Source organism: Aquarana catesbeiana, linkage group LG01 (assembly GCF_042186555.1).
Source record: "Aquarana catesbeiana isolate 2022-GZ linkage group LG01, ASM4218655v1, whole genome shotgun sequence".
In the NCBI taxonomy this organism is placed as follows: Eukaryota; Metazoa; Chordata; class Amphibia; order Anura; family Ranidae; genus Aquarana; species Aquarana catesbeiana.
Genome location: NC_133324.1, coordinates 355,511,765 through 355,524,073, shown reverse-complemented (window position 1 = coordinate 355,524,073; position 12,309 = coordinate 355,511,765). Strand labels below are relative to the sequence as shown.

The 12,309-nt window shown below is 43.6% G+C and overlaps 1 protein-coding gene across 3 annotated transcripts in view; it reads right to left on the bottom strand.

The window, feature by feature from the left end:
• The window catches only part of AUH (AU RNA binding methylglutaconyl-CoA hydratase), a 399,227-nt gene that overhangs the window by 68,392 nt on the left and 318,526 nt on the right, over positions 1-12,309 (bottom strand). The window contains exons 7-8 of one of the 3 annotated variants that reach the window (XM_073632885.1): positions 8,907-9,038; positions 8,641-8,819 (exon numbers count right to left, since the gene is read on the bottom strand). The exons of the other annotated variants lie outside the window; for them this stretch is intronic. Of the exons in view, the coding sequence (XP_073488986.1) occupies positions 8,656-8,819; positions 8,907-9,038 (296 nt within the window). The 3' untranslated portion in view covers positions 8,641-8,655. Of the gene's footprint in view, positions 1-8,640; positions 8,820-8,906; positions 9,039-12,309 lie in introns of those variants that run through there. 3 annotated transcript variants of the gene reach the window in all.

Below are 12,309 nucleotides of genomic sequence, written 5' to 3'. Positions count from 1 at the left end.
AACGTGAAAAGTCCAATATAGAAGTTTAATGATGATACACTGAAAATCTATAAGTCCATGTGAAAAAGTGTTGATAGATGAATGAGTCCAGCTGGACTAAAATTCTACTTCCAAAACAAACATTTATAGTGCGTGAGAAGTGAAGTAAAAACCGCCACCAATAATCTCTGAGGCTTACCAGATTGAATGGACTCAATAAGGCATATGCCCCATGAGCCGTTTAGGCTTTAAGGTGATCATACACCAATGACTGGAAAGAACCAGCCAATAGAGAGATGTAATGGTAGGCATATTCTCCTCCAGGGGACCCCAAAATTGGATAAGCTCCAGAGGTACAAATCGTGGTGTGGATGCACGCATAAAAGGTCAAAGGAAATAAAAACTTACATAGTGTGAATCCACTTAACAGAACATTTAATATAAAACTGAATGATTACACTCACATTTGAGAAGAAATACAAGCGCTTTTTAAAATACGGATAGTAACGCAATGGGAGCAGTGAGCACGACCCGACGTGTTTTATCTACAAAGATATCATCTGGGGTGTCGTCCTACTAATCCTGCTGCGTATAAATAGACGAAAAACCCCATAATTCTGGAAACAAACCTGCAGTTAATTCGCTGAATAATGGTATGTGGAGATCACTTAAAATGGTGGACTGGCGTGCTCTTCAAGCCTTGCTTTGACATCCAATCAATACACTTAAGGCAAAATGGGAAAAGGAAATGACGCACGCCGCCTCAAGCCTCGCTATGAATAGCGGAGGCTCAGACGGAACGCTCAAATGATAAACCTGGAAGTAGCATGGCCTAATGAAGGAACACGCGAGAGCTGGATATGATGTATTGTCATGGAAACTGGAAGTCACCTGTGTCTATTCAAGACTCGCTCTGAGTGCCATCATAACCGCAATCAGAGTCAGACATGACACAATAAGATTAGTCTTGAAAGACAAGGTTTCTGGAGAAGGGCTACACATAATCTGAGGTTGATTTACAGTTTAACAGTGTCTTGGAAATGGACAGAGGCCCACTGTTGATTGACAAACCTCCCGCTGAGCCTAATGGCTCTTTTAAATGGTCATTGGTTACAACGTATTCTGTGCAACATAAACAGGTGAAGTCTATAAAACCAAGAAAAAGAAGAAATAAAACTGCACTAAAAAAAGTAAAACAATGTAACGTGAACTAATATTCGTGAAAGCAGCAATTCAAAATATATGACACACATCTACCCAATCAAAAACACAAAATTGTTTTTTCCCCTTATCTGACCCTGGAGCTCCAAATGCGTATGGCCAATATGAAGATGGCTATGGCTGGAGAGGAATGATAAACCGATTCATTATCCTGAATATCAGGAGGGGGGTCCACCGCAGTCGGTATCCAACCAAGGTTTCAGATCGCCTGGTATTCGTGGGAATCAAAATTGGGGTTTTCCTAGGAACAGCCAGGGCCAGAAACGGCCCGTAGAACGAAGAGAGGAGTTAGAGGGGGGAGGCGGGTCCAATCAACAAAAAAGAAAGAGTGTAGGGACTGGGATCTTTAATTTAAGCAAACAGGTTTTGACAGACTCTGAGATCAGGATACTTGATAAGGGTTTGAAGTTTGCTCCGCCCAGGAGCCTGAGCAAATTTCAAACCTATATGGACATACACAAATATGTACGTAAGATTAACATCAAACGATACATGCTGAACAACCCGATTAGGGAAGCTTCTATTGGGAGGTCCGACTATCAACATTCGGGCCTCTTGAATGCATCTCTTTTCAATCCCCCTGGGTCCCTGGCCCCTAATGTCAGAGTTTTCAGGGATGTTATGCTGAGGGATTTGGAACACATCAAAGTGAAAAAAGGTGAGGATGCATAGAGATCTTGAGAATGGGTTGGAGTCTCTCTGTAACAACAAATCCCTAGTCATACGACCAGCGGATAAGGGTGGGGGAATAGTGATCCTTGACCGGTGTAACTATCTAAAAGAAATGCATCGCATTGTGGACGATGCAGATACCTATACTCCACTTGATAGGGATCCAGTGGTGAGGTAAAAGAGGGAGCTTGAAGTTATTGTAGATAGGGGCTTTCGCAGTGGCATCTTGAACAAAAAAGAAAAATTGTTTCTGGTGCCAGCTGCTCCCCGTACCCCCGTCATATACCATCTCCCAAAGATCCATAAAAGTCTTACTTGCCCCCGGGGCGTCCCATAGTCAGTGGCATTGACTCGGTTACATCCTGGGTGGGCAAGTATATAGACCATTGTCTACAGCCTTTAGTTCAGAAGGTTCCCTCTTTCATTAAAGATACCAAACAGGTTATTAATATGCTGTCTACTATCACTTCAAAGAAAGGATTATGGTTGGTCACGGCTGACGTGACCTCCCTCTATACTATCATCCCCCACTCTTTTGGGATTGGAGGCGGTTCAGTTATATCTAACCAGAGGATTTGGTCTGGCTCCAAACCAGATCATTTTTATTATGGAACTTCTAGAGTATGCGGCCAGTCACAACTACTTTTGGTTCGACTACCAATTTTATTGCCAGTATAGGGGTGTGGCCATGGGGGCTAAATATGCCCCAAGCTTGGCCAATCTTTTTATGGCCAAATGGGAGGACGTCGTCAATGTCCAGGTTAGACCGGAACTGGTCCTTTGGGCCAGGTACATTGACAACGTCCTCCTCCTATGGGATGGCAGTGAGGTTGCACTCAATGACTTCATGTCGTTTCTTAATGACAACAACAGGGGGATTAGATTGAACTTTGTGGCCAGCCGTGAGGAAATAAACTTCCTGGATCTAAAAATCACTGTTAGAGGCGATAAATTCATAACATCCACCTACTTTAAACCGACCGATAAGAACTCATACATCCCCCTCGATAGCTGCCATTATGAACCTTGGTTAAGGGCAGTCCCTCATGGTCAGTATGCACGTCTGAGGCGGAATTGTACTGAGGTTGACACCTTTGACAGTCAGGCGGCTGTCCTTACTAAACGATTCACGGACAAGGGGTATGATGATGGTGTTCTGTTGAGAACGCTTAAATCTATACGTGAGAAAGACAGACTGTTGTTCTTGAAGGATAAACAACAGTATGAGGCTAACACTCAATTCTCTTTGCCATTTATTACGACGTTCTCGACACAACACAAGAGTGTTAAGAGATTGATTCGTAAACATTAGCATATTCTAACCAGTGATCAGGTTCTTGGAACTATATTGCCAAAGAATCCCCAGGTCATGTTTAAAGGAGCTTCCTCGCTTGATAATAAGATTGCCTCCATGGTCCAGGGCCCGAGTCTGGAAGGGAATTTTTTTCATAACCTTACAAGTTATTACAGATGTAAAAAATGCCAGGTCTGTACCGTAAATAGGTGTATAGATGGAAAAATCAGCCAGTTTACTTCCACCAGCACCTCTCATACGTATGAGGTAGTACCATTCATAACTTGTTCATCTGAAGGTGTGGTCTACCTTATACAGTGCCCATGTGGTTTACAATACGTGGGGCGGACCAAAAGGGCACTGAAGGTTAGACTTACCGAGCATATAAATAATATTAGTTTTGACAAACACCCAGTTTTACGGCATTATGACGAGGTACATGCTAGGAACCCCTCTAATACATTATACATGGGCACTGATAAGTATAGACCCCATTGGAGGGGTGGGTCATTGGTCAGGGAGACTTCTAAATGTGAAATGTCCTGGATGTATAGACTCAAATCTTATGTCCCATTCGGACTCAATGTTGATACTGATGTGAATGCTTTTATTAATAATTCTTGAGCACACATCGGTGTCATGGTTCTTGGTTGATTAGGAGATAGTGGTTGAGGTTGCTCCGAGCCTCCATAAATTTAGTTCCATGAGTCCCCTATGGTATCAACGCTCTGACCCATGAGACTGTCTCTGGACTATCTTATTTTTTAAATTATTAATTTTCATATGTTCGTGACACTAGTCATAGCTAGTTCAGGAGTCTTTATATAAAAAAGGTCTGGTGGTTTAGGATTTATCCTGAGCATAATGATATTTATGCTGTACATTCTATGTTTCTACCACTAGATGGCAGCAATCCTTATTGTAGTTGTGGCCCCAATTGTCCAAATTTTTGGATTTCCGGGCCACGAGATAGGATCCAAATGTTTTTTTATTTTATTTTATTTTTTATATATTAGACCATTGAGAATTGTTGGTCTTTTTGGGGGCTGTTGATTGACAGAGACTAGATATGGATCAGACACCCCATAACAGCTGATTTATTTCATTTTATATTATTTATTGTTTTGTTTATAGTTGTGATTGACACGATATGAATTTTTACTGACTTTTGATTGGCAACTTTGTGATATATCTTTGTCACATCTATTAAGGGCTTTTTTTGTTAACAGAAATTCTTTTATAAAACAGTTATATTAACTTTATTTATGTGTATTAATCAATGTTGTAGGATTTTTATGCATACCAGTAATACTGGATGCCGTCAGATCAATATGCATAGGCGCTTCAGAACTCTATTCATGCCCTGTATGATATATGGTACAACAGAGTGATATGAGACGCTTTTGTATACTATACTGGACTTAGTCAGTTTTTAATACAATGTTGGTTAGGAGTGACACTATGTATTGTTATTCATCGGCCTTCCTCGTCTGGTCCTGTGGTCCATTCTGGGTGATTTGGATGCTCATTGGTGGTCCATGGCTCAGAACGAGGCTTGGTACGGTGTTCCTGATATATAGGGAGGTGACGCAGCGCGCCGCCCGTGCTCCCGGATGACGTGACCTATCACGAAACGTGTAAAAAAAAAAAAGGGCGGAGCAGGACGACGTGCTAACGTCACCTCCAGACTGTGTGTTCTCTTCCAGTAGGACGGGTTTGTCCGTGTGTGTTCGGCCGACACAATGGACTTTAGGCTTGTTTTACGGAGGTTTTATGTAAGTGTGTTTTTTTACTTTTTATACAAATAAAGCTAAAAGGTTTTACACAATCTGAGTTTCCCACTTTGTGTTACATGCCAAATTTACCACTACACCGATCGGGTCCCTATGACGATCTACAGCCGCAGCAGTCCAGCACGGGAGCTATACAGCTGACATGCCTGCTATGATCCTCTGTAATGGGGGATCATTTATGTCCGGTAATGCCCCGTACACACGGTCGGACATTGATCGGACATTCCGACAACAAAATCCTAGGATTTTTTCAGACGGATGTTGGCTCAAACTTGTTTTGCGTACACACGGTCGCACAAAGTTGTCGGAATTTCTGATCGCCAAGAACGCGGTGACATACACCACGTACGACGAGACTAGAAAAGGCCAGTTCAGAACCAAGCGCAGCACCCTTTGGGCTCCTTTTGCTAATCTCGTGTTAGTAAAAGTTTGGTGAGAGACGATTCACGCTTTTTAAGACTCGTGGTTTTCAGATCGTTTTCTGCTGTTCAGTTTGTGCTTGTGGGTTTGTATCTGCTCTTCAGTGCGTGCAAGCAAGCTACGCGTGACTTTGTCATTGTGTTCTTGTTTGTTCATTACTGTTTTTCAGGTTGCTCTTCACAGGCCTTGCTGTTCTTCAGTGCGTCCTGTTACTTCGTTCTGAACAGCCGACCGTTTTCTAGCCATGTTGCGTATACGTACTCCTCGTAGAGTTCGTGCTGTGCGGGGGCTTCCTGTTGGGGTCCTGACCTTGACACAAGTCCAGTCCATGAACAGGGTGGGGAGGAGTTCATGGACCAAGAATTGGTTGCGCCAGCGTGACCAGTTCTGTCATAAGCCTTTGTCCCCGTGAGATCCGTGAGAATAATCCTGATGATTTCAGGAACTTTCTCCGGATGACGGACCCCGTATTTCACCGTTTGTTGGCTTTGCTGACCCCTTATATTAGCAGGCAGGATACCTGCATGAGGCAAGCCATCACTCCGGAGCAGAGGCTCATCGCCACCCTGCGGTACTTGGCGACGGGGAGAAGTCTGCAAGACTTAAAGTTCTCGACAGGCATCTCCCCCCAGGCTCTGGGGTTCATTATCCCAGAGACCTGTTCTGCCATCATCCAGGTCCTGCAGAAGGAGTATATTAAGGTAAGATTTATGCTTTAATATCACATTTTATTGTATTTAATGTTTGATAATATATTGTATTTCTTTCCTCATTCCCTAATTACCCTGATTGGAATTTGCTGTGAATGTCCCCTTTGTCCTCATTCATGCTGGATCTTTCTGTAATTATTTTTGTTGTCCTTCATACATATTTGCCTTCACTTACCTCCCCAGCATAGTCTCCTGGTCCTATAGTCACCTCATTTAGTCACTTAACAATGTATTTTATCAGCTCCATAGTAGTGCTTTACCCCAAACACCCCCTAAAATTTGTTGAAATGTGATTTGTGCATTAAATTCAGGCAGAGTGCCAGAGGCTTTTTTTGGGGGGTCCCCAAATCATTTGGAACCCTCCCTCCCCCCAACTGCTAAGTCAGCTGATAACAATTCTCTATCTATGCTCAATCATCTATCTGCTGACTTTGCCAAACCCATACACACTATACCCATCTCTTTTGTGGTCAGATTTATGGATGAATTCCCCAAAGCATGTAGTGCAAGGGCCTGCCTTTATACTTTCAAATGGTACTGTTTCAAGTTTTTGTATACTATTATTATCTTGATAGGTAATAGCAGAATGTCCAAATGTGCTCAAATGTGTACAGTGTGTATTTATATCTTTGTATTATGACAGTTCTTACCTGCCCAGTGGGCTGCCAATAGTGTAACTAAGGAGGGGCTGTTCCAAGTAATACACATTATTTATGCATTTATCTCTCAATGAAGTGGAGAGGGTTACCTGTCCAAGAGCTCCCCCCCCATAATGTTAGAAATGGCCCATGAGAGGAGGGGGGGGGGGAATATGATAGGTATACCTTATACTTTGGTCTTTAAAAATACCCATAAATAAATGTTATCTTGATGTTGGCCAAGAATGTTTGTGTCTAATCTGCTTTCCATGTTTATGTGCAAAAAGATTATTTTTTTTTGTTTTCCTCCACAGTTTTCTTCCACGCCACAGGAATGGCAGACTGTGGCCTCCCACTTTGCCCAGTGGTGGGACTTACCTAACTGCGGAGGGGCAATTGATGGGAAACACGTCCTCATCATCCAACCACCCAACTCGGGGTAGTACTATTATAATTAGTATTCAATAGTATTGTGATGTTGGCGGTGGTGTCGGCTACTTATGAGTTCCTGTATGTGGACGTGGGGAAGAATGGCCGGATGTCCGATGGTGGAGTCATCGCCCAGACGGAGTTCTACAGGCGTCTCCAGAATGGCAGCTTGGACTTGCCACCTCCAGAAGACAATGTGGAAGGACTCCCATTTGTCTTCATTGAGGATGAAGCCTTTGCGCTGGGGGACCATCTTATGCGGCCATTCCCGATGAGGACCCTCACCCCGGACCAGAGGGTTTTTAATTACCGGCTGGCCAGAGCCAGAAGAGTGGTGGAGAACACGTTTGGAATCATGGCCAGCCGGTTCTGCCTATTTCTTACACCCATACATATGGCGGACTATAAACTGAATCATATTATCCTGGCGTGCTGTGTTCTACACAACTTTTTACGGAAACATTCTGCCAACTATGCTAGCTCAGTTGGGCCTAAGGCCGAAATTCAAAATGAACCAACCCTGACGGCGCTTGAAAGTGGCCGTCCTGGCTTGCCCTCCCTGAGTGCCCGTGATGTCCGGCTAAGATACCTGGAATTCTTTGCGGGTAGGGGGGCTATCAATATGCCAGACAATGTGTGAAACCTTTATCAAATAAAAAAAATCATTCATCAAATCTTTGGTGACATTTACTGCTTGTGTTTGTTTTAGCTGACCCTGACAGAAATGTGTTGAGTCCTGAAAATGGCATGATTGTGTAACCTTATACAAAGCACTGTTGGGTGTTATTTACTAAAGGCAAAGGCACTTTGCACTACAAGTGCACATGAAACTGCACTTGGAGGGCAAAGTGGATTTGCCCTTAGGAAATAACACCCATTGTCACAGAAAACACCAATTAGAGCACCCCAAAAGTGCTGTAGCGTTGAGAAAATAATCCACACATTCTTGATTAACAATCTTTTTAATACCTGCACAATCACATGTGCATTTAGAAAAGGTTTTTAAAACAAACCAACATGTTTGTTGTATAACAATTTTGGGGTCACATTAGAAAAAGTAGAAATGTCCATTTAAGATAAAACAGGCATGTTTAAAACCCACAAGAAAGACACAAATCTTGAACTTACAAAGTTCACATTTGGTAGAACTTGAAGGCAATATGAGACATGAGTATTTAGAAACTGTGTTTGATATTGCGTTCAGATGGGGTGAAGTCATCCCTGGAAAAGCCAAATTTTGAAGATAGCCGAATGTCAACATGTGCTAGCTGCCATCATGGGGGATCAAGGGACGTGTTTTGGGGGAGCAACCCCTAACTCACAGCTACTTCATTATTGAGGAAGGGGTTGCACCCCCAAAACGCGTCCCTTGATCTCCCGTGGTGGCAGACAGCACATGTTGACACACTGTGTACATCCTCAAAATTTGGCTTTTCTCCAATTAGACAAAAAATTTTAAAACTGTAGCACACCATAAAAGAAAGGGATTTGGAGGGGTTTTAAACTCTCCCCAAAACATCAATGATGTTCTTATTTTTTTTAATAACATCATTGATGTTTTTCTTGATGTTTTCCAAGTCCCTATTACACCCCATGATCTCCCCAATCAGGATCTGTGCACTTTCCGAGGTGAAATGCCCTGGATCCACAACATCACGATCACCTAAAAAGATAGAAACCAAAAAAAACCATGTATTATAAATATGCCGGCATCCATCTCTTACCTGAGCCTGTGGTCGCAGACACTCACCTGTTGTGGTGACAATTTCCACCATGTCTTCCGCCTCCTGCTCTTCTTGTCTTTGGTGGATTTCCCCTTCTTCCAGAGGTGGGGGGTCTCTGGTCTCCTCAGATGAGGGGTGTCCTCCGAGTCTTTTCTCCCCTATGTAAAAAAAAAATTGTATACTTAGCACACAGATATTTGATGGCAGAACTATAAATATGAAACATTGCTTGGAAGTGAGGTACAATTGTCTGTTTTGGCAGAGTTCCAAGATGTAGAATTTTTAGTGTCCTTTGTCAAGCTTCAATACTTTACCTGTTTTGTCCAAGCTTCACAGATGGAGACACCCCTATAGTATCCACTGGAGCACCTGTGTGGGCCCCCTAATAAACAGGGTGTTCTTGTGTCCCACACTAGTGCTCCAGTGTCCAGATGTGAATACTGCTGCTGAGTGTCCTCTCCTTACACAGAATCGAGTTTGCATTTCATTCTAGTAACAAACCCATCTACACAACTAAATTATTTTCATACAAGTAGGCCCTAAAAAATGTGGTCAAATGCATATTGCCAAAACAATGGTGTTTTATAGGCCGAAAGAAAAATGTTTGATACGAACCAATAATGTGCCCATGAACATGAAAGTTGACATTTTAAACTGGATAACAGTTAAGAAAAGCACATGGAGCAGCACGAACGTAATAAACACAAAGAATAGGAACACAGCACAACTACTTACTTTTTTGCAGCACTCTCCGGATCTTTCAGTACTGCTCGTGCTCTCTTAATTTGAGGTCCGACCACCGCTTCCTGAGCTGGTCTTTCGATCGTCGTACCCCGAAATTCCGGTGCAGACTTTTGACTACTTTCACTATTATCTTGGCCTTTCTGACATTGGGGTTGGGGTAAGGTCCATAATTTCCATCATAGTCGGCCCTCTTCAGGATGTCGACCATCTCCAACATCTCCCCAAAGGACATATTTGAGGCCTTAAATCTTCTCCTTCTGGATCCAGACGTTTCTGGGGCTCCGGGCTTTCCTCCCCCTCCTCCTCCTCGTTGCTATAGCACGCACCTGCTGTGTCTCCGCCATGTGCTCTTCCCCCACTGCGCCGAGCGAAAAGGGGCGGGGAATAGACTAGAAAGAATGTCAGGGGTGGGCGGAGTTACATGCATGCGCAGTGTGTATAAAGCGTAACACGCATGCGTAGTACGTACGATCTGTGAGTGGAGGAAGGAGTATCGGAGGTGCCGATCGCGATAACGAAGGTAAGATCTAAACTTGGGCCTATACTGCTTCTAGATTGAGGCCTATATTGTAACAAGATTAGGAGAGTTTTGCCTGACATTAGGGTTTGTCTCGTGTTGTGTTTTGCAGATAAAATGGATGGCTTCAATGACCACAACTTCCTCCCCCTGTTCATAGATAAGTACAGGGAGCTGCCCTGTCTGTGGCAGGTGAAACATCCACATTATAATCATAAACAAAAGAGGCAGGCAGCGCTGGAGAAACTGCTGGAGTTGGTGAAGCCGGTGGTCCCCATAGCAACCATCCCCTATTTAAAAGCCAAAATTGGTGGCCTGAGGAGCACATATCTTAGGGAACGCAAGAAGGTCACGGATTCCCAGAGATCAGGAGTTGCAGCAGATGACGTTTATGTCGCCAGACTGCGGTACTATGAGAGACTGCGATTTCTGTCAGACCAGACTGGATACAGGGAATCCATCTCAACCCTTATTATTTATTTATTATTTATTTCAGGTACTTATATAGCGCCGTCAATTTACGCAGCGCTTTACATATATATATTATACATTCACATCAGTCCCTATACCCTCAAGGAGCTTACAATCTAAGGTCCCTAACTCACATTCATACCTATACTAGGGCCGATTTAGACAGGATCCAATTAACCTACCAGCATGTCTTTGGAGTGTGGGAGGAAACCGGAGTACCCGGAGGAAACCCACGCAGACACAGGGAGAACATGCAAACTCCAGGCAGGTAGTGTCGTGGTCGGGATTCGAACCAGCGACCCTTCTTACTGCTAGGCGAGAGTGCTACCCACTGCGCCACTGTTTCCTTCCACTCTTCCTTCCACCCCAGCTGAGACTTCCGATGTCCAACCTGGGACTTCCAGCCAGGAAGAAGTGGAGGAGCCCAGATGGAGTCAGTTATAGCATTCTTCTACAGATTTCTGGTCAATGAATAAATGATCTTTACTAGATGTTAATTATTGATCACTAATTGCTGATTTAAGAAAGTGTTTTACATATCAATAGACATTAGTGGGCAAAAATAATTGGGACAAGAATGAAAAATGCTAGGCTCAGAAGAATAGTCTGTTATATTTGTTAACATTCAATTTGCAACAGTCATGAGATGAAAATTGTGTGTGATTGATGAATCAAAAACTCAAACTATGTCCCTTTTTTATACACAGCAAGACCTCAGCCAGGACGAGGCTCTGGAATGTGGCACACAGGAGGAGGCTGTGGAATGTGGCAGCCAGGAGGAGGCAGGGGTTAGTGGCAGCCAGGAGGAGGCGGGGCTAAGTGGCAGCCAGGAGAAGCGTGGGACCAGAAGGAGCCTGACCGAATCGCAGGTTCCTCCCCTCCGCCTTCCATACAAAAGACCCAGGAAGGGGAGTCACGTTCAGGATTCAGCGCTCAGGCTCATTCAGGGGGCTTCTGCGTCCCTCAGAGCCTTACCCACTCCTGAAGAGTCCTTTGCCGGCATGGCTGCCACCAAACTGAAGGGCATGCAGGAGGGTCAATGCCTCATGTGTGAGAAACTTATTTATAAAGTCCTAACTAAGGGGGTGAGTGGCGAAATCACACCCAAGACCGACGTGATTGAGTTGGACCATCCTCCTCCTCCTCCTGCCACAACTCCACCACCAGAGCCACAGCGTGGAAGGAAGCGTGGAAGGAAGACCAGAGAGTGATGACCTGGGTTCAGTCTGGTCTGACAAAAGATGCAGCCAGATGCAGCCGGATCTCTGGGACTTCTGGACCAGACTGCACTCCCTTAGATATGGACTCCTCAGGCCACCAATTTTGCAGTAAAATAATTGATATGTGCCCTGGGGGCCAAAGGCTTCGCCAATTTCAGCTGTTTCTCCAGCATTGCCTCACTCTTTGTTTGGTTATGAGCCCTTAATAAAGGAATTTTTGGTTCAATTATACTCGCCTATGTGTGTTTTCCTTCAAAAAAAAAAAAAAAAAACAGTTTGTTGGTGAGGAGGCAGGTACATTTCAAAATACAATCTGAAATTAACATTAGACACCAACACCAAACAATCTCATTGAGATTAAATAATACAAGATAATAATGGTGTTGTGGTAACTTGACACACAAAACACACACACACAAAAATATTCTTGAGTAAAAAGCAAAAAAAAAGTAAAAAAAAAAAAAAAGCCTTGAAAAA